The sequence below is a fragment of the Pseudophryne corroboree genome, chromosome 5, assembly GCF_028390025.1.
Source record: "Pseudophryne corroboree isolate aPseCor3 chromosome 5, aPseCor3.hap2, whole genome shotgun sequence".
NCBI lineage: Eukaryota > Metazoa > Chordata > Amphibia > Anura > Myobatrachidae > Pseudophryne > Pseudophryne corroboree.
The window spans coordinates 334,219,139-334,241,635 of record NC_086448.1 but is presented as its reverse complement, the minus strand read 5'-3'; the positions used below and the strand labels follow the sequence as shown (position 1 = coordinate 334,241,635).

Here is a 22,497-nt window from a genome sequence, read left to right as displayed (position 1 = left end):
ACCTGGCTCGGAATGCCCTTCCGAGCTAATATCTGGCATTCAACCTCCATGCCGTCAAACGTAGCTGCGGTAAGTCTGGATAAGCGAACGGCCCCTGCTGCAGCAGGTCCTCCCGAAGAGGAAGAGGCCTCGGCTCTTCTAGCAGTAGATCCAGAAGATCTGCGTACCAAGCCCTTCTTGGCCAGTACGGAGCAATGGGGATTGCCTGAACTCTTGTTCTCCTTATGAGTTTTAGATCTCTTGGAATGAGTGGAAGTGGAGGAAACACGTACACCGACTGGAACACCCACAAATTCACTAGGGCATCCACCGCCACAGCTTGCGGGTACCTCGACCTGGAACAATACCGCCGAAGCTTCTTGTTGAGATGAGAGGCCATCAAGTCTATTTGAGATACACCCTAAAGGTCTGTTACCTCTGTGAACACCTCCGGATGGAGTCCCCACTCTCCTGGATGGAGATCGTGTCTGCTGAGGAAGTCCGCTTCCCAGTTGTCTACTCCGGAATGAAGATTGCAGACAGCGCCACCGCGTGCTTTCTGCCCAGAGGATGATTCTTGTTACCTCTGACATTGCAGCTCTGCTCTTCGTTTCGCCCTGTCGGTTTATGTAGGCCACAGTCGTTACATTGTCCAACTGCACTTGAATGGCTCGATCTCACAGAAGATGAGCCATTTGGAGAGGACCGTTGTAGACGGCTCTTAGTTCCAAAATGTTTATTTGAAGACTGGATTCCAGGCTTGACCACCTTCCTTGGAAGGTTTTCCCCTGAGTGACTGCGCGCCAGCACCGGAGACTTGCATCCGTGGTAAGAAGGACCCAGTCCTGAATCCCGAACCTGCGGCCCTCCAGAAGGCGAGGCATTTGCAGCCACCAGAGAAGTGAAATCCTGGCTTTTGGCAACAGACGTATCCTCTGATGCATGTGTAGGCGAGAACCCGACCATTTGTCTAGGAGATCCAGTTGGAAGGACCGAGCATGAAACCTTCCGTACTGTAGAGCCTCGTAGGAGGCAACCATCTTCCCCAGAAGGCGAATGCACTGATGAACCGATACCCGGGCTGGTTTCAGGACATCCCGGACCATTGTTTGAATCACCAACGCTTTCTCCTCCGGCAGAAACACCCACTGCATTTTGTGTCGAGGATCATACCCAGAAAAGACAATCTCCTTCTCGATTCCAAATGTGACTTTGGACGGTTCAGGATCCAACAGTGTTCCCTGAGCAGATGAGTCGTGAGAACAATGGACTGTAACAACGTCTTCCGGGATGATGCCTTTATCAGCAGATCGTCCAGATATGGGATTATGTTCACCCCCTGTCTGCGGAGGAGAACCATAATCTCGGCCATCACCTTGGTGAACACCCTCGGTGCTGTGGAGAGGCCGAATGGCAGTGCCTGAAATTGATAGTGACTGTCTAACAGTGCAAATCTGAGATAAGCCTGGTGTGGCGGCCAAATCGGAATGTGGAGGTACGCATCCTTGATATCCAGGGATACCAGGAATTCTCCCTCCTCTAGACCTGAAATCACTGCTCTGAGAGACTCCATTTTGAATTTGGAGGTAAGGCTTCAACGATTTCAAGTTCAGAATTGGTCTGACCGAACCATCCGGTTTCGGTACCACGAAAAGGTTTGAATAATAACCCTTGTTTTGCATACGAGGTGGAACTGAGACAATGACCTGTGACTTTTACAATTTTAGTATGGCCTCCTGTAGGATAGCCCTGTCTGTCAGCAAAGCTGGCAAGTCTGATTTGAAGAATTGGTGAGGCGGGAGTTTTTGAAACGCCAGTCTGTACCCCTGGGACACAATATCCTGTACCCAGGGATCCAGGCCAGACGACACCCAGACGTGTCTGAAACGTCTGAGTCTCGCACCCACCAGCCCGTCCTCCAGGCTGTGCAGTCCACCATCATGCTGAGGATTTTGAGGAACCAGAAGCAGGTTTCTGGTCCTGTGAGCCTGCGGGTGCAGGCTTTTTGGATTTTGCACAACCACCTCTAAAGAAAGTGGTAGGCGGCTTGGACTTTTTTGCCTTAGCGGTCCAAAAGGACTGAGACACAGCTGAAGAAAATGGGTTTCTTCGTAGAAGGTGTAGCAGAGGGAAGGAAAGGTGACTTACTCGCGGTTGCTGTGGAAATCCACGCATCCAACTGTTACCCAGAAAAGAGCCTGACCTGTGTAGGGTAGGTTCTCCACACTTCTCCTGGATTCCGCGTCTGCAGACCATTGGCATAGCCAGAGTCCCCTGCGAGCTGATACAGACATGGATGATATCCGTGCAGTTAGCGTCCCCAGGTCCTTCATGGATTCCACCATGAACCCTGCAGAATCCTGTATGTTACGTAGAAACAATTCAATGTCACTTCTATCCATTGTATCCAAATCCTCTAGTAATGTGCCTGACCACTTTACTATGGCTTTAGAAATCCATGCACAGGCAATTGTGGGCCTTAACGCCACTCCTGAAGCAGTGTATATGGATTTGAGCATAGTGTCAATCTTACGATCAGCCGGTTCTTTTAACGCGGTAGATCCAGGAACAGGTAAAACCACCTTTTTAGACAGTCTGGAGACAGATGCATCAACTATGGGGGAGTTTTCCCATTTTTTCCTATCCCCGTCAGGGAAGGGAAAAGCAACCAGAACACTTTTTGGGATCTGGAATTTTTTCTCCGGGTTTTCTCAGGATTTTTCAAATATAGCGTTTAATTTTTTTGAAGCAGGGAAGGTTAGCGAGGCTTTCTTATTGTCAGTGAAGTAAGCCTCCTCAACCTGCTCAGGTGGTGTGTCATTAATGTTTAACATCTCTAATGGCCTCAACCATGAGCTGCACCCCCTTTGCAAGGGATGCCGCCCCCCTCAGCACGTCCCCATCACCGTCAGCTGTATCAGAGTCGGTGCTGAATGCTGCTGGGTCCGCTCTGAGGAGAAGCTCCGCCCCCTGAACATGGCGCCGCTTCCCGCTCTTCAATTCTTTATACCGGCCTGAGGATTTCTGCTGGCAGTGTAACCGAGGTCCCTGACAGACTTGCTGACCAGTGTAGGGCATCGGCGCTGGCTCAGGGCGCCCCTCACAGCGCCGCACTATGTACCGTTGAGCCTCCGGAGCGCAGTTAATACTGCGCTCCCACCCTGTTGCCGCCATCTTCACACCGGCTCCCCGCTTCTGAGGGGGCCGGTGACTCACTCGCCACCAGAATTTTTCTGGCTCTGTTAGGGGGTGGCGGCATGCTGCGGGAGTAAGCGGTCGCATGGGGCGGCTAACGATCACCTTCAGGATCTAATGTCCTGTCAGCGGAGATAGTGGCTCAAAACCCCTCAGGGCAGACACTACTCCCCCCCCCCCCCCCCCCTCCTAAGTCTCATGAAGCAGGGAGGCTGTTGCCAGTGCCTCCCTGTACCTAACTTTACTCTTGGAAAAATAATAAAACTAAAGAAGCTCGAGGAGCTCCCCTAGCTGTGACTGGCTCCTCCAGGCATATTTTCTAAACTGAGTCTGGTTGGAGGGGTATAGAGGGAGGAGCCAGCCCACACTCTCAAACTCTTAAAGTGCCAATGGCTCCTAGTGGACCAGTCTATACCCCCATGGTACTAATGTGGACCCCAGCATCCTCTAGGACGTAAGAGAAAAAACATATGACCTCTAATACTAGTCTGAGACTACTAAGCATTGTAAATTAATGAACCCACTGGTCACAACATGGACTAAAGAGAACTTGTTATGATTTTCCCTATATAACGGTAAAACAAGTAATAAAATCCATATTATGTTTCTATAGAGAAGCATGGCATGTAGACTTTATCAGTGGTGAAGTTCTAAATACAGAACCTGTAATGGAAGATATATTTATGGGTAGCAGGTGCAAGTCTCTTTTTCAAGGTCAACTGGCTGAAGGATGTGACTGCAGTCACTGGCATTACTTGTTGTACTTACAGGCTATACATAGTGCAGAAATAGGTTGTACTGTATGTGTTTGTCGAAAATAACAAAATTCTGTATTGCAGTACCACTGTAGAAATGTCTCAAACATGATGGGGGCATATCGTCAGGACCCAGGGTATGACATTCATGATTAGTAAGCAGTGCTTGTAATATAATAAATTTACCATGATGGCATTTCTCCTAATCAGACCAATAGGGGTTAGTCTGGAGAGTATATATATTTTTATTAACTTTTTTCAGCATATCCAATTTGATTATCTCCCAAAAATTCCTTTTCAGGTTCAGTAAAACTTGGGTGTTTTCAGGGATTTTGCTTTGCCTGCCTGAGGCAGGAGAAACAAAATCCCTGATATGCCACGTCTCACGCGGGCTTATCAAGGCCAACTGAATAGCCCCTAGCAAGACAATTACCCACGATCAATGATCACTAGTAATTGAATACCCCCCTTTGACACTGCTCCCCACCTATAGAACTCTTCAACTCGCCTTGTCAGACTCACCCTTCAACCAAAATTCTTCAAAGACATCCTCAAAATAAGTCTCTTCATGCTTACCTAACTGCCCCCTGTTGTACAACATATACTCTCTCCCTCTTCTACCTTTAACCTCCACCCTTATTTGTGCCCCATCTGCTCCTACTGCCTCTCACTTCCCCTTACATCTAGAATAAAAGCTCTCAGAAGCAGGATTCTTTTCACCTCGTCTTATGTCCAAAATTGTGCCTTCCTGTGATGCCGATGCTATTGCCAATTGGTAATTTCACCTCTCCCAGTGGCACATGCCTACTATTCGGCACATTGTATTCCTATATTATTATTTACCACATCATGCTTTAAAATATGTGATGCCTTGTAAATACACAAAAAATAAGAATTTACTTACCGATAATTCTATTTCTCGGAGTCCGTAGTGGATGCTGGGGTTCCTGAAAGGACCATGGGGAATAGCGGCTCCGCAGGAGACAGGGCACAAAAAGTAAAGCTTTAGGATCAGGTGGTGTGCACTGGCTCCTCCCCCTATGACCCTCCTCCAAGCCAGTTAGGTACTGTGCCCGGACGAGCGTACACAATAAGGGAGGAATTTTGAATCCCGGGTAAGACTCATACCAGCCACACCAATCACACCGTACAACTTGTGATCTAAACCCAGTTAACAGTATGATAACAGTGGAGCCTCTGAAAAGATGGCTCACAACAATAATAACCCGATTTTTGTAACTATGTACAAGTATTGCAGATAATCCGCACTTGGGATGGGCGCCCAGCATCCACTACGGACTCCGAGAAATAGAATTATCGGTAAGTAAATTCTTATTTTCTCTATCGTCCTAGTGGATGCTGGGGTTCCTGAAAGGACCATGGGGATTATACCAAAGCTCCCAAACGGGCGGGAGAGTGCGGATGACTCTGCAGCACCGAATGAGAGAACTCCAGGTCCTCTTTTGCCAGGATATCAAATTTGTAGAATTTTACAAACGTGTTCTCCCCTGACCACGTAGCTGCTCGGCAGAGTTGTAATGCCGAGACCTCTCGGGCAGCCGCCCAAGATGAGCCCACCTTCCTTGTGGAATGGGCCTTAACCGATTTAGACTGTGGCAGGCCTGCCTCAGAATGTGCAAGTTGAATTGTGTTACAAATCCAACGAGCAATCGACTGCTTAGAAGCAGGCGCACCCAACTTGTTGGGTGCATACAGTATAAACAGCGAGTCAGATTTTCTGACTCCAGCTGTCCTGGAATATATTTTCAGGGCCCTGACAACTTCTAGCAAGTTGGAGTCCTCCAAGTCCCTAGTAGGTGCAAGGCACCACAATAAGCTGGTTCAGGTAAAACACTGACACCACCTTAGGGAGAGAACTGGGGACGAGTCCGCAGCTCTGCCCTGTCCGAATGGACAAACAGATATGGGCTTTTTTGAGAAAAAACCACCAATATGACACTCGCCTGGTCCAGGCCAGGGCCAAGAGCATGGTCACTTTTTATGTGAGATGCTGCAAATCCACATATTTGACTGGTTTTAAACCAATGTGATTTGAGAATCCCAGAACTACGTTGAGATCCCACAGTGCCACTGGAGGCACAAAAAAGGGGTTTGTATATGCAATACTCCCTTGACAAACTTCTGGACTTCAGGAACTGAAGCCAATTCTTTCTGGAAGAAAATTTACAGGGCCGAATTTGACCCTTAATGGACCCCAATTTGAGGCCCATAGACACTCCTGTTTGCAGGAAATGCAGGAAACGACCGAGTTGAAATTTCTTTGTGGGGCCTTCCTGGCCTCACACCACGCAACAAATTTTCGCCACACGTGGTGATAATGTTGTGCGGTCACCTCCTTTCTGGCTTTGACCAGGGTAGGAATGACCTCTTCCGGAATGCCTTTTTTCCCTTAGGATCCGGCTTTCCATCGCCATGCCGACAAACGCAGCTGCGGTAAGTCTTGGAACAGACATGGTACTTGCTGAAGCAAGTCCCTTCTTAGCGGCAGAGGCCATAAGACCTCTGTAAGCATCTCTTGAAGTTCCGGGTACCAAGTCCTTCTTGGCCCATCCGGAGCCATGAGTATAGTTCTTACTCCTCTACGTCTTATAATTCTCAGCACCTTAGGTATGAGAAGCAGAGGAGGGAACACATACACCGACTGGTACACCCACGGTGTTACCAGAACGTCCACATCTATTGCCTGAGGGTCCCTTGACCTGGCGCAATACCTGTCCCGTTTTTTGTTCAGACGGGACGCCATCATGTCCACCTTTGGTATTTCCCAACGGTTTACAATCATGTGGAAAAAACTTCTCAATTAAGTTTCCACTCTCCCGGGTGGAGGTCGTGCTGAGGAAGTCTGCTTCCCAGTTTCCATTCCCGGGATGAAAAACTGCTGACAGTGTTATCACATGATTTTCCGCCCAGCGAAAAGTCCTTGCAGTTTCTGCCATTGCCCTCCTGCTTCTTGTGTCGCCCTGTCTGTTTACGTGGGCGACTGCCGTGATGTTTTTCCCACTGGATCAATACCGGCTGACCTTGAAGCAGAGGTCTTGCTAAGCTTAGAGCATTATAAATTTACCCTTAGCTCCAGTATATTTATGTGGAGAAAAGTCTCCATACTTGATCACACTCCCTGGAAATTTTTCCCTTGTGTGACTGCTCCCCAGCCTCTCAGGCTGGGCTCCGTGGTTACCAGCATCCAATCCTGAATGCCGAATCTGCGGCCCTCTAGAAGATGAGCACTCTATAACCACCACAGGAGAGACACCCTTGTCCTTGGATATTGGGTTATCCGCTGATGCATCTGAAGATGCGATCCGGACCATTTGTCCAGCAGATCCCACTGAAAAGTTCTTACGTGAAATCTGCCGAATGGAATTGCTTCGTAGGAAGCCACCATTTTTACCAGGACCCTTGTGCAATGATGCACTGTTTTTAGGAGGTTCCTGACTTGCTCGGATAACTCCCTGGCTTTCTCTTCCGGGAGAAACACCTTTTTCTGGACTGTGTCCAGAATCATCCCTAGGCACAGCAGACGTGTCGTCGGGATCAGCTGCGATTTTGGAATATTTAGAATCCACCCGTGCTGATTGTAGCAGTATCCGAGATAGTGCTACTCCGACCTCCAACTGTTCCCTGGACTATGCCCCTATCAGGAGATCGTCCAAGTAAGGGATAATTAAGACGCCTTTTCTTCGAAGAAGAATCATCAATTCGGCCATTACCTTGGTAAAGACCCCGGGGTGCCGTGGACAATCCAAACGGCAGCGTCTGAAACTGATAGTGACAGTTCTGCACCACGAACCTGAGGTACCCTTAGTGAGAAGGGCAAATTTGGGACATAGAGGTAAGCATCCCTGATGTCCCGGGACACTATATAGTCCCCTTCTTCCTGGTTCGTTATCACTGCTCTGAGTGACTTCATCTTAATTTGAACCTTTGTAAGTGTTCAAAAAAAAAATTTTTAGAATAAGTCTCACCTAGCCTTCTGGCTTCAGTACCACAATATAGTGTGGAATAATACCCCTTTTCTGTAGTAGGAGGGGTAATTTAATTGTCACCTGCTGGGAACACAGCTTGTGAATTTTTTCCCATACTACCTCCTTGTCGGAGGGAGACTTGGTAAAGCAGACTTCAGGAGCCTGCGAAGGGGAAACGTCTCGACATTCCCATCTGTACCCCCGGGATACTACATGTAGGATCCAGGGGTCCTGTACGGTCTCAGCGCCATGCTGAGAACTTGTCAGACGCGGTGGAACGCTTCTGTTCCTGGGAATAGGCTGCCTGTTGCAGTCTTCTTCCCTTTCCTCTATCCCTGGGCAGATATGATCTTATAGGGACGAGAGGACTGAGGCTGAAAAGACGGTGTCCTTTTCTGCAGAGATGTGACTTAGGGTAAAAAACGGTGGATTTTCCAGCAGTTGCCGTGACCACCAGGTCCGATGGACCGACCCCAAACAAGTCCTCTTCCTTTATACGGCCATACTGTGCCGTTTGGAATCTGCATCACCTGACCACTGTCGTGTCCATAACATCTTCTGGCAGTTATGGACATCGCGTTTATTCATGATGCCAGAGTGCAAATATCCCTCTGTGCATCTCGCATATATAGAAATGCTCTATAGTCAATAAAATACTGTCCCTGTCAAGGGTATCAATATTTTTAGTCAGGGAATCCGACCAAGCCACCCTAGCTCTGCACATCCAGGCTGAGGCGATCGCTGGCCGCAGTATAACACCAGTATGTGTGTATATACTTTTTATTATATTTTCCAGCCTTGTCAGCTGGTCCTTGAGGACGGCCCTATCTATAGACGGTACCGCCACTTGTTTCGATAAGCGTGTGAGCGCCTTATCCACCTTAAGGGGTGTTTCCCAACGCGCCCTAACTTCTGGCGGGAAAGGGTATACCGCCCATAATTTTCTATCGGGGGGAACCCACGCATCATCACACACTTTATTTAATTTATCTGATTCAGGAAAAACTATGGTAGTTTTTTCACATCCCACATAATACCCTCTTTTGTGGTACTTGTAGTATCAGAAATACGTAACACCTCCTTCATTGCCTTTAACGTGTGGCCCTAATAAGGAATACGTTTGTTTATTCACCGTCGACACTGGATTCAGTGTCCCTGTCTGTGTCTGTGTCGACCGACTAAAGTAAACGGGCGTTTTAAAAACCCTTGACGGTGTTTTTGAGACGTCTGGACCGTACTAATTGTTTGTCGGCCGTCTCATGTCGTCAACCGACCTTGCAGCGTGTTGACATTATCACGTAATTTCCTAAATAAGCCATCCATTCCGGTGTCGACTCCCTAGAGAGTGACATCACCATTACAGGCAATTGCTCCGCCTCCTCACCAACATCGTCCTCCTACCTGTCGACACACACGTACCGACACACAGCACACACACAGGGAATGCTCTGATAGAGGACAGGACCCACTAGCCCTTTGGAGAGACAGAGGGAGAGTTTGCCAGCACACACCAAAAACGCTATAATTATATAGGGACAACCTTATATAAGTGTTTTCCCTTATAGCATCTTAATATATATATAAGCATATCGCCAAATTAGTGCCCCCCCTCTCTGTTTTAACCCTGTTTCTGTAGTGCAGTGCAGGGGAGAGCCTGGGAGCCTTCCCTCCAGCCTTTCTGTGAGGGAAAATGGCGCTGTGTGCTGAGGAGATAGGCCCCGCCCCTTTTTCGGGCGGCCTCGTCTCCCGCTCTTAACGGATTCTGGCAGGGGTTAAATATCTCCATATAGCCTCCGGAGGCTATATGTGAGGTATTTTTAGCCAAAATAGGTATTCATTTGCCTCCCAGGGCGCCCCCCTCCCAGCGCCCTGCACCCTCAGTGACTGCCGTGTGAAGTGTGCTGAGAGGAAAATGGCGCACAGCTGCAGTGCTGTGCGCTACCTTTAGAAGACTGAGGAGTCTTCTGCCGCCGATTCTGGACCTCTTCTTACTTCAGCATCTGCAAGGGGGCCGGCGGCAAGGCTCCGGTGACCATCCAGGCTGTACCTGTGATCGTCCCTCTGGAGCTGATGTCCAGTAGCCAAGAAGCCAATCCATCCTGCACGCAGGTGAGTTCACTTCTTCTCCCCTAAGTCCCTCGTTGCAGTGATCCTGTTGCCAGCAGGACTCACTGTAAAATAAAAAACCTAAGCTAAACTTTCCTAAGCAGCTCTTTAGGAGAGCCACCTAGATTGCACCCTTCTCGGCCGGGCACAAAATCTAACTGGCTTGGAGGAGGGTCATAGGGGGAGGAGCCAGTGCACACCACCTGATCCTAAAGCTTTACTTTTTGTGCCCTGTCTCCTGCGGAGCCGCTATTCCCCATGGTCCTTTCAGGAACCCCAGCATCCACTAGGACGATAGAGAAATGCAAATGTTAATGTCGGTTTCATGTCTCACCTTGTGTACAGCACATATCACGTGCAGCTGTCATTATATGCCTCTCTATATCCTCTTATGCAATCACCCTCTGACAAACTCTGTAATACACTAGATACACCAGTACAACTGGTTGTATAATTCTGGTTTCTTTATAGTATAGTATTTCAATAACTGGATGTCATTTGTTTACAATAGGATGTTGTAAACCATTTCAGCACACTGCAAATATACCAAACTTGTCAACCATTCATCACCTCATAATGAGTAAGTAGATGTGACTATATTATGAGTTTAATATTAATTTGTAACACCGTGTGGGATTGCTTGGCATAACATGAAAATAAGAATTTACTTACCGATAATTCTATTTCTCATAGTCCGTAGTGGATGCTGGGAACTCCGAAAGGACCATGGGGAATAGCGGCTCCGCAGGAGACTGGGCACAAAAGTAAAAGCTTTAGGACTAGCTGGTGTGCACTGGCTCCTCCCCCTATGACCCTCCTCCAAGCCTCAGTTAGGATACTGTGCCCGGACGAGCGTAAACAATAAGGAAGGATTTTGAATCCCGGGTAAGACTCATACCAGCCACACCAATCACACCGTACAACCTGTGATCTGAACCCAGTTAACAGCATGATAACAGAGGAGCCTCTGAAAAGATGGCTCACAACAATAATAACCCGATTTTTGTAACTATGTACAAGTATTGCAGACAATCCGCACTTGGGATGGGCGCCCAGCATCCACTACGGACTATGAGAAATAGAATTATCGGTAAGTAAATTCTTATTTTCTTTGACGTCCTAGTGGATGCTGGGAACTCCGAAAGGACCATGGGGATTATACCAAAGCTCCCAAACGGGCGGGAGAGTGCGGATGACTCTGCAGAATGAGAGAACTCCAGGTCCTCCTCAGCCAGGGTATCAATTTTGTAGAATTTTACAAACGTATTTGCTCCTGACCAAGTAGCTGCTCGGCAAAGTTGTAAAGCCGAGACCCCTCGGGCAGCCGCCCAAGATGAGCCCATCTTCCTTGTGGAGTGGGCATTTACAGATTTTTGGCTGTGGCAGGCCTGCCACAGAATGTGCAAGCTGAATTGTACTACAAATGCAACGAGCAATAGTCTGCTTAGAAGCAGGAGCACCCAGCTTGTTGGGTGCATACAGGATAAACAGCGAGTCAGATTTTCTGACTCCAGCCGTCCTGGAAACATATTTTCAGGGCCCTGACAACGTCTAGCAACTTGGAGTCCTCCAAGTCCCTAGTAGCCGCAGGCACCACAATAGGTTGGTTCAGGTGAAACGCTGAAACCACCTTAGGGAGAAACTGAGGACGAGTCCTCAATTCCGCCATGTCCGAATGGAAAATCAGATAAGGGCTTTTACAGGATAAAGCCGCCAATTCTGACACGCGCCTGGCCCAGGCCAGGGCCAACAGCATGACCACTTTCCATGTGAGATATTTTAACTCCACAGATTTAAGTGGTTCAAACCAATGTGACTTTTTGGAACCCAAAAACTACATTGAGATCCCAAGGTGCCACTGGAGGCACAAAAGGAGGCTGTATATGCAGTACCCCTTTTACAACGTCTGAACTTCAGGGACTGAAGCTAGTTCTTTTTGGAAGAAAATTGACAGGGCCGAAATTTGAACCTTAATGGACCCCAATTTCAGGCCCATAGACACTCCTGTTTGCAGGAAATGTAGGAATCGACCCAGTTGAATTTCCTCCGTCGGGCCTTACTGGCCTCGCACCACGCAACATATTTTCGCCAAATGCGGTGATAATGTGTTGCGGTTACATCCTTCCTGGCTTTGATCAGGATAGGGATGACTTCATCCGGAATGCCTTTTTTCCTTCAGGATCCGGCGTTCAACCGCCATGCCGTCAAACGCAGTCGCGGTAAGTCTTGGAACAGACAGGGTCCTTGCTGAAGCAGGTCCCTTCTTAGAGGTAGAGGCCACGGATCCTCCGTGAGCATCTTTTGAAGTTCCGGTTACCAAGTCCTTCTTGGCCAATCCGGAGCCACGAATATCGTGCTTACTCCTCTCCATCTTATCAATCTCAGTACCTTGGGTATGAGAGGCAGATGAGGGAACACATACCAGAGCGTCTACAGCTATTGCCTGAGGGTCCCTTGACCTGGCGCAATACCTGTCGAGTTTTTCCCAACGGTTTATAATCATGTGGAAGACTTCTGGGTGAAGTCCCCACTCTCCCGGGTGGAGGTCGTGTCTGCTGAGGAAGTCTGCTTCCAAGTTGTCCACTCCCGGAATTGCTGACAGTGCTATCACATGATTTTCCGCCCAGCGAAGAATCCTTGCAGCTTCTGCCATTGCCCTCCTGCTTCTTGTGCCACCCTGTCTGTTTACGTGGGTGACTGCCGTGATGTTGTCCGACTGGATCAACACCGGCTGACCTTGAAGCAGAGGTCTTGCTAAGCTTAGAGCATTGTAAATGGCCCTTAGCTTCAGGATATTTATGTGAAGTGATGTCTCCAGGCTTGACCATAAGCCCTGGAAATTCCTTCCCTGTGTGACTGCTCCCCAGCCTCGCAGGCTGGCATCCGTGGTCACCAGGACCCAGTCCTGAATGCCGAAACTGCGGCCCTCTAGAAGATGAGCACTCTGCAACCACCACAGGAGGGACACCCTTGTTCTTGGTGACAGGGTTATCCGCTGATGCATCTGAAGATGCGACCCGGACCATTTGTCCAGCAGGTCCCACTGGAAAGTTCTTGCGTGGAATCTGCCGAATGGGATTGCTTCGTAGGAAGCCACCTATTTTACCCAGAACCCTTGTGCATTGATGCACTGAGACATGGCTCGGTTTTAGGAGGTTCCTGACTAGCTCGGATAACACCCTGGCTTTCTCCTCCGGGAGAAACACCTTTTTCTGGACTGTGTCCAGGATCATCCCTAGGAACAGAAGACGAGTCGTCGGAACCAGCTGCGATTTTGGAATATTGAGAATCCAATCGTGCTGCCGCAACACTACCTGAGATAGTGCTACACCGACCTCCAACTGTTCCCTGGATCTTACCCTTATCAGGGAATCGTCCAAGTAAGGGATAACTAAAATTCCCTTCCTTCGAAGGAATATCATCATTTCGGCCATTACCTTGGTAAAGACCCGGGGTGCCGTGGACCATCCATACGGCAGCGTCTGAACTGATAGTGACAGTTCTGTACCATAAACCTGAGGTACCCTTGGTGAGAAGGGTAAATTTGGACATGAAGGTAAGCATCCTTGATGTCCCGAGACATCATGTAGTCCCCTTCTTCCAGGTTCGCAATCACTGCTCTGAGTGACTCAATCTTGAATTTGAACCTCTGTATGTAAGTGTTCAAAGATTTTAGATTTAGAATCGGTCTCACCGAGCCGTCCGGCTTCGGTACCACAACAGTGTGGAATAATACCCCGTTCCCTGTTGCAGGAGGGGTACCTTGATTATCACCTGCTGGGAATACAGCTTGTGAATGGCTTCCAAAACTGTCTCCCTGTCAGAAGGAGACATCGGTAAAGCCGACTTTAGGAAACGGCGAGGGGGAGACGTCTCGAATTCCAATTTGTACCCCTGAGATATCACCTGAAGGATCCAGGGGTCTACTTGCGAGTGAGCCCACTGCGCGCTGAAATTCATTGAGACGGGCCCCCCACCGTGCCTGATTCTGCTTGTAAAGCCCCAGCGTCATACTGAGGGCTTGGCAGAGGCGGGAGAGGGTTTCTGTTCCTGGGAACTGGCTGATTTCTGCAGCCTTTTTCCTCTCCCTCTGTCACGGGGCAGAAATGAGGAACCTTTTGCCCGCTTGTCCACGAAAAGACTGCGCCTGATAATACGGCGTCTTCTCATGTTGAGAGGCGACCTGGGGTACAAACGTGGATTTCCCAGCTGTTGCCGTGGCCACCAGGTCTGAAAGACCGACCCCAAATAACTCCTCCCCTTAATAAGGCAATACTTCCAAATGCCGTTTGAAATCCACATCACCTGACCACTGTCGTGTCCATAACCCTCTACTGGTAGAAATGGACAACGCACTTAGACTTGATGCCAGTCGGCAAATATTCCGCTGTGCATCACGCATATATAGAAATGCATCTTTTAAATCCTCTATAGGCAAAAATATACTGTCCCTATCTAGGGTATCAATATTTTCAGTCAGGGAATCCGACCACGCCAACCCAGCACTGCACATCCAGGCTGAGGCGATTGCTGGTCGCAGTATAACACCAGTATGTGTGTAAATACATTTTAGGATACCCTCCTGCTTTCTATCAGCAGGATCCTTAAGGGCGGCCATCTCAGGAGAGGGTAGAGCCCTTACAAGCGTGTGAGCGCTTTATCCACCCTAGGGGGTGTTTCCCAACGCACCCTAACCTCTGGCGGGAAAGGATATAATGCCAATAACATTTTAGAAATTATCAGTTGTTATCGGGGGAAACCCACGCATCATCACACTACTCATTTAATTTCTCAGATTCAGGAAAACTACAGGTAGTTTTTCCTCACCGAACATAATACCCTTTTTGGTGGTACTCGTATTATCAGAAATGTGTAAAACATTTTTCATTGCCTCCATCATGTAACGTGTGGCCCTACTGGAAGTCACATTTGTCTCTTCACCGTCGACACTGGAGTCAGTATCCGTGTCGGCGTCTATATCTGCCATCTGAGGTAACGGGCGCTTTAGAGCCCCTGACGGCCTATGAGATGTCTGGACAGGCACAAGCTGAGTAGCCGGCTGTCTCATGTCAACCACTGTCTTTTATACAGAGCTGACACTGTCACGTAATTCCTTCCAACAGTTCATCCACTCAGGTGTCGACCCCCTAGGGGGTGACATCACTATTACAGGCAATCTGCTCCGTCTCCACATCATTTTTCTCCTCATACATGTCGACACAAACGTACCGACATACAGCACACACACACACACAGGGAATGCTCTGATAGAGGACAGGACCCCACTAGCCCTTTGGGGAGACAGAGGGAGAGTTTGCCAGCACCCACCAGAGCGCTATATATATATATAAAGGGATAACCTTATATAAGTGTGTTTCCCCTTATAGCTGCTGTATCTTTAATACTGCGCTTAATTAGTGCCCCCCCTCTCTTTTTTAACCCTTTCTGTAGTGTAGTGACTGCAGGGGAGAGCCAGGGAGCTTCCCTCCAACGGAGTTGTGAGGGAAAATGGCGCCAGTGTGCTGAGGAGATAAGGCCGCCGATAAGGGGGCGGAGCCTATCTCCCGTTTTTCTATGTATTCTGGCAGGGGTTAAATGCATCCATATAGCCCAGGAGCTATATGTGATGTATTTTTTGCCATCTAAGGTATTTTTATTGCGTCTCAGGGCGCCCCCCCCCAGCGCCCTGCACCCTCAGTGACCGGAGTGTGAAGTGTGCTGAGAGCAATGGCGCACAGCTGCGGTGCTGTGCGCTACCTTATTGAAGACAGGACGTCTTCTGCCGCCGATTTTCCGGACCTCTTCTGCTCTTCTGGCTCTGTAAGGGGGACGGCGGCGCGGCTCTGGGACCCATCCATGGCTGGGCCTGTGATCGTCCCTCTGGAGCTAATGTCCAGTAGCCTAAGAAGCCCAATCCACTCTGCACGCAGGTGAGTTCGCTTCTTCTCCCCTTAGTCCCTCGATGCAGTGAGCCTGTTGCCAGCAGGACTCACTGAAAATAAAAAAACCTAATTTAAACTTTTACTCTAAGCAGCTCAGGAGAGCCACCTAGATTGCACCCTTCTCGTTCGGGCACAAAAATCTAACTGAGGCTTGGAGGAGGGTCATAGGGGGAGGAGCCAGTGCACACCAGTTAGTCCTAAAGCTTTTACTTTTGTGCCCAGTCTCCTGCGGAGCCGCTATTCCCCATGGTCCTTTCGGAGTTCCCAGCATCCACTAGGACGTCAGAGAAATACAAGTTGTTGTTTTTAGTGATCCGTAATTAAGGAATAATTACTGGTAACAAATGGTGAGAGCAAACAAATTAACTATATACAGACTTTTTCCAATAGCAAAATTTAAACCAAACTGCATTCAAAACACACAGATTACTGACAAGAGATGCAATGATGAAAATGAAACATGTATTTCCTGCGGGATGCGTTCAGTATCCCGGCATTCGGAATCAAGACATGGAATACAATGCCTGCGTCTATATCCCAAACGAGGAACTGCTGCCACTCAGAGGTAAACTGCGAGGTGGATTAGGGTGCAGGAAGGGAGGGTTAGGGTGGTCAGGGATTAGGGTTAGGTACTTCACTGTTTAGGTCTCGGGATTCCCAGCGCCATGATAATGCAGTCGGTATTTGCACTGCCGGCATCCTGGCCATCGGGATATCATATGTATTCCATTTCCTTAAAAAGAAAGTACTCTGTGTTATGATCAGGCTTTGTAACCTGCCAGGTAGAGTACAGTTAGGGCCAGCGTTGACCAAATTGCGCCCTAGGCAAGATTTTAACAGGATCCCAGGTACCACATCAATTCTACAGTCACTAAGCAGTACCGTATATATCTCCTCCACACCCAGTGCAGAAGCTCCATCTCATCCTTCCCCTCTTCAAACACCTCCTCCTCACTGGCTGAGTCCAGGACATCCTTCACTTACACTTCCATAATCCTGGACTAGAGAGTACTTCACAGCTGCCCACTTGGGTCCATTCACGCTACGGGAGAGCGCTTGGGGGAAGCCCAGCACCTCCGTTGGGTGCTAGGCACGCCCCCAATAGTGACGTCTGTGGGGGCCACACCACTCACTTTAATGAGGATTTAAGCCGCGCCCCCTTTTGGGGTGTGAGCCCCCACAGATCGGCGCCCTGCCCTCAGATATTCCTAGGGGGGACACTAACATGATATAGTTCTAGAAAAATAAGCAGGTTACAATAAAATGTTTTGGAATACTACCTTTCCTAAATTTTCCAACCAAATACAGTATAATGTTACACCAAGAAATACATTGGTGCAATATAAGATTGTGTCTTATATAAATGACAAACAAGAATAATGTAAGGGAATAGGTAAACGTTATAGGTGATGGGGTGGGTGGAAATGTCGTGATCTCACACATATGAAGCCATAGGATCACAAGAGAAGGTGAGGTTACAAAGTGCAAGAGTGAGTAAAGAATATAATGGCAATTCTAATGGGGAGAAATCAATCAGAAGGGGATGTAGCTCCCATGATGAGTGCCAGGAGCTATTCAATTGACTGCATCCCACCCGGCACTTAAGTCGGGAGATGCAGTTTACCGTGACTAATACCCAGGTCTTTATTGTGGTAAACTGCATTTCCCAACTTAAGTGCCGGGCAGGATGCAGTTACTGTACATGGTAACAAAGCAACTAGTCCCAAGGCACTACTTGCGGGTTTACAGTGCGGGCAACTCAATAGCTCTAGGCATGCATCCTAGAAGCTACATCCCCTCACTTCTAATTTTAATAAAGCCAATTACATAAATATAAATATATATATATATATATATATATATATATATATATATATATATATATATATATATATATACACATACATACATACACACACACACTTACGAAAAGTCTTAATTTAAAATGTTTGTTCAATTACATACATTTCTCAGAGAGACCATTATATTGATTATGGCCTTAGGATTTCTAGAATTCATTCTAGCACTCTGCATTAATTTTAGACATGATGTATTACACAATAAAAAGGTTTCCCTTAAAAATGTGAATAAGCCCTCCTCACCAATTAGCTGCAGGGTGCTAGAATGAATACTACTGTAGCTTTCACAGCTCATGGAAGTAATTACAAGTTGGACAAAGGCAGTGCTATCACTCGTACATACTTTCTGAAGGGGTGTCAGTGGTGCCATGATGCTTTAGGCCTGAGGACAAACCCAAGAAAACCAGACTGTTAGTGAGACTTCTTAACCAATGTACTTTTAAAGAATAATATGAATTATAATTTGTAATCTCCCTATTAAATTAATAAATAAAGAACTCTCCAGAAAAAAATAAAAAACATTCATTTTGAAATGCTTAACACAGAACTTCTGTGTTGCGCTTACTAAGATGTCAAGTCATTTGTATACATTTTATAACTTAATCAATAATTTTCAGACCAACAGTATTTTGTATGGCGATCCAATAATGGTTTAGAATTTTAATTTAACAGCATAAACCTGTGAGGCTTTGAAGAAAGCATATGTAATGTGAAGACTAGTATACTTTCTAACCAAACATAAGAAAGCAGTGCCCCATGGAAAGAGCTAGTGCAGTGTAAGCACTTTACGCCCCCCCCCCCCCCCAAAAAAAAAAGCAAATTCAAACAAATATATAAACAAGAGCTATATGCAATGGTAAGGGCATAATCTGATACACATTCGACAATGTTACTAGAGAAATTAATGTTGCAAGCGCGTGTGGTATGTAACAAGACTCAACTATCATTCAAGTAACAGAAACAAGAAGGCAGTGGAAGAGGCTAAATGTATGTCCTGCAATGAGCAGACATGACCGTTGGGTATACAAGGTCAGCAACACCTCAGGCAAGAAAATGTCTGAAAAAGTAATAGCTAAGGCTGCCCATACACCATAAAGGTCGGTACAAACTACAATAATTGTTTATTTGAGTGACAAAATAGGATTTTGGTTACCTACCGGTAAATCCTTTTCTCGTAGTCCATAGAGGATGTTGGGGTCCACATTAGTACCATGGGGTATAGACTGGTCCACCAGGAGCCATTGGCACTTTAAGAGTTTGAGAGTGTGGTCTGGCTCCTCCCTCTATGGCCTTCCTACCAGACTCAGTTTAGAAACTGTACCCGAGGAGAAGGCATACTTCGAGAGAAGGATTATACACAGATAGTGTCGAGATTCATACCAGCTCACACATACAAGGCACGTCAAGCCAACGTAGCTTGAACATTCAGCAACTGCTGAAACATTACTTACCAAGTAACAACGCAGTACTCAACTAAAACGAAGTGGTACTGAACCAAATAACATTTGCAGGAAAACGAAGTGCTGGGCGGGCGCCCAGCATCCTCTACGGACTACGAGAGAAGTATTTACCAGTAGGTAACCAAAATCCTATTTTCTCTTATGTCCTAGAGGATGCTGGAGTCCACATTAGTACCATGGGGATGTACCAAAGCTCCAAGAACGGGAGGGAGAGCGCGGAGGCTCCAGCAGAACTGATTGACTGAACTTCAGATCATCAGAGGCCAAAAGTATCGAATTTGTAAAACTTTGCAAACGTGCTCCCAGACCAAGTTGCAGCTCGGCAAAGTTGCACTGCCGAGATACCCTGGGCAGCCGCCCAGGAAGACCCCACCTTACGAGTAGAGTGGGCCTTAACAGATCTTGGACACGGAAGTCCTGCCGTAGAATAAGCATGCTGGATAGTGAACCTGATCCAGCGAGAGATCGTCTGCTAAGAAGCAGGACACCCAATTTCTTGGGATCATATAGGACAAACAGAGTCCGACTTTCTGTGACGAGAAGTTCTCTTCACATATATCTTCAGAGTCCTTACGACATCCAAGGACTTTGATGTAATTGAGGAGTCAGTAGCCACTGGCACCACAATAGGTTGGTTGATATGAAACGCCGACACAACATTCGGAAGAAACTGCTGACGTGTCCGGAGCTCAGCTCTATCTTCGTGGAAGATCAAGAAAGGGCTTTTACAGGATAAAGCCCCAGCTCGGACACACGTCTAGCAGAAGGATAGGGGTATTGGGAAATGTGTTCCCTCAAGCGCTGATCCCTTTACACAGAAATAGGTATGGGAAGGAAAATGCAATACGTTCTTTATCTTGAAGTGGACGTCCAGAAAAGAATCCGTCCTTAAATAGTGTGTATTTCCTTAAACCGGTTTGCATATGAAACGAGAAAAAAGGTATCATGTGTAGTACATTCACAAATTTAATAGTACATAACACACATGGAATTACACATCTAACATTCAACAAAGATTCAACAAAGATACATCTGACAATAGGGACTCGCACGGTCCTGTTAAGGGGAGAGTCAGAATAAATTACCAGCGGGTCTGAGAACCGGTGGTGTAACAGTTCTCAAACAAGTTCTTTAAAGGTTACCAATCGTCTCTCCGGAAAAGTCTATTGGAGCCAGTTTCTGGTAATCACTCAGCAATCCAGATATAGCAACAGGAGCTGCAAAGTCCGCTATTAGTCCCTCAATAACCAACGCGTTTCCACCCGATTTAATACGGGTCTTTCTCAAGGTGAAGTCTTCACCTTGAGTAATTCCATGTGTGTTATGTACTATTAAATTTGTGAATGTACTACACATGATACCTTTTTTCTCGTTTCATATGCAAACCGGTTTAAGGAAATACACACTATTTAAGGATGGATTCTTTTCTGGACGTCCACTTCAAGATAAGGAACGTATTGCATTTTCCTACCCATACCTATTTCTGTGTAAAGGGATCAGAGCTTGAGGGAACACATTCCCCAATACCCCTATCCTACTGTATTGCATTTGGAGTAACGTGGAGAGATACTCCGTGGGGTTTGTTTGTACCTCTAAGCTGCTTTTGGTATTATTGCGCAATTTTAAGGTTACCCGAAAAGAGCACTTTTGGTTTTGTAACACGTCTAGCAGAAGCTAAGGCCAACGTGACCGCCTTCCATGTAAGAAACTTGACCTCTACCTCCTGTAGAGGCTCAAGCCAATCCGACTGGAGGAACTGCAACACCACGTTAAGGTCCCAGGGCGCCGTAGGCGGTACAAAGGGAGGTTGGATATGCAGAAAACCCTTCAAAAAGGTCTGAACCTCAGGGAGGGCAGCCAATTGTTTCTGAAAGAAAATGAATAGGGCCGAAATCTGGACCTTTACAGAACCCAACCTCAGGCCCATATCCACTCCTGCTTGCAGGAGTAGGAGGAAACGTCCCAGTTGAAACTCCACCGTAGGAAACTTCTTGGATTCACACCAAGAGACATATTTCTTCCAAATACGATGGTAATGTTTAGACGTTACCCCTTTACTAGCCTGTATGAGGGTAGGAATAACCTTCTTCGGAATACCCTTCCGAGCAATTATCAGGCACTCAACTTCCATGCCGTCAAACGTAGCCGCGGTAAGTCTTGATATGCGAACGGCCCCTGCTGCAGCAGGTCCTCCCGAAGAGGAAGAAGCCTCGGCTCTTCTTGCAGTAGATTCAGAAAGTCTGCGTACCAAGCCCTTCTTGGCCAGTATGGGGCAATGAGGATCGCTTGAACCCTTGTTCTCCTTATGAGCTTTAGGATTCTTGGGATGAGTGGGAGTGGTGGAAACACGTACACTGACTGGAACACCCACGGAGACACCGGGGCGTCCACTGCAACTGCCTGTGGGTCCCTCGACGTGGAATAATAACGCTGAAGCTTCTTGTTGAGACGAGAGGCCATCATGTCTACTTGGGGCAAACCACAAAGGTCTGTTATTTCCTTGAACACCTCTGGATGGAGACCCCACTCCCCTGGAGATCGTGTCTGCTGAGGAAGTCTGCTTCCCAGTTGTCTACTCCCGGAATGAAGATGGCTGACAGCGCCAACGCGTGCTTTTCTGTCCAGAGGAGTATTCTTGTCACCTCTGACATTGCCGCTCTGATCTTCGTTCCGCCCTGTCGGTTTACGTAAGCCACTGTTACGTTGTCCGACTGCACTTGAATGGCCCGATTTCTCAGAAGAGGGGCCGCTTGAAGAAGACCGTTGTAGATGGCTCTTAGTTCCAGGATGTTGATGGGCAGGCCGGCTTCCAGGCTTGAACACCGTCCTTGGAAGGTTACTCCTTGAGTGACTGCTCCCCAGCCCCTGAGACTCGCATCTGTGGTTAGAAGGACCCAGTCCTGAATCCCGAACCTGCGGCCCTCCAGAAGGTGAGGCAATTGGAGCCACCAGAGGAGTGAAATCCTTGCCCTTGGCGACAGACGAATTCTCTGGTGCATGTGGAGGCGAGATCCCGACCTCTTGTCCAGGAGATCCAGTTGGAAGGTCCGAGCGTGGAACCTTCCGTACTGGAGAGCCTCGTAAGAGGCCACCATCTTTCCCAATAGGCAAATGCATTGATGAACCGACAACCGGGGTGGCTTCAGGACATCCCGGACTATAGCTTGTATCACCAACGCCTTTTCCTGCTGAAGAAACACCCGCTGCACTTCCGT

At 47.6% G+C, this 22,497-nt stretch overlaps 1 protein-coding gene across 2 annotated transcripts in view; it reads right to left on the bottom strand.

Annotated features, from left to right (window-relative positions):
* Nucleotides 1-22,497, bottom strand: part of NT5C3A (5'-nucleotidase, cytosolic IIIA) — a 236,780-nt gene that overhangs the window by 186,662 nt on the left and 27,621 nt on the right. Inside the window, exon 2 of one of the 2 annotated variants that reach the window (XM_063922543.1) lies at nt 18,166-18,204. The exons of the other annotated variant lie outside the window; for it this stretch is intronic. Within the exon in view, the coding sequence (XP_063778613.1) occupies nt 18,166-18,192 (27 nt within the window). The 5' untranslated portion in view covers nt 18,193-18,204. The remainder of the gene's footprint in view (nt 1-18,165; nt 18,205-22,497) is intronic. 2 annotated transcript variants of the gene reach the window in all.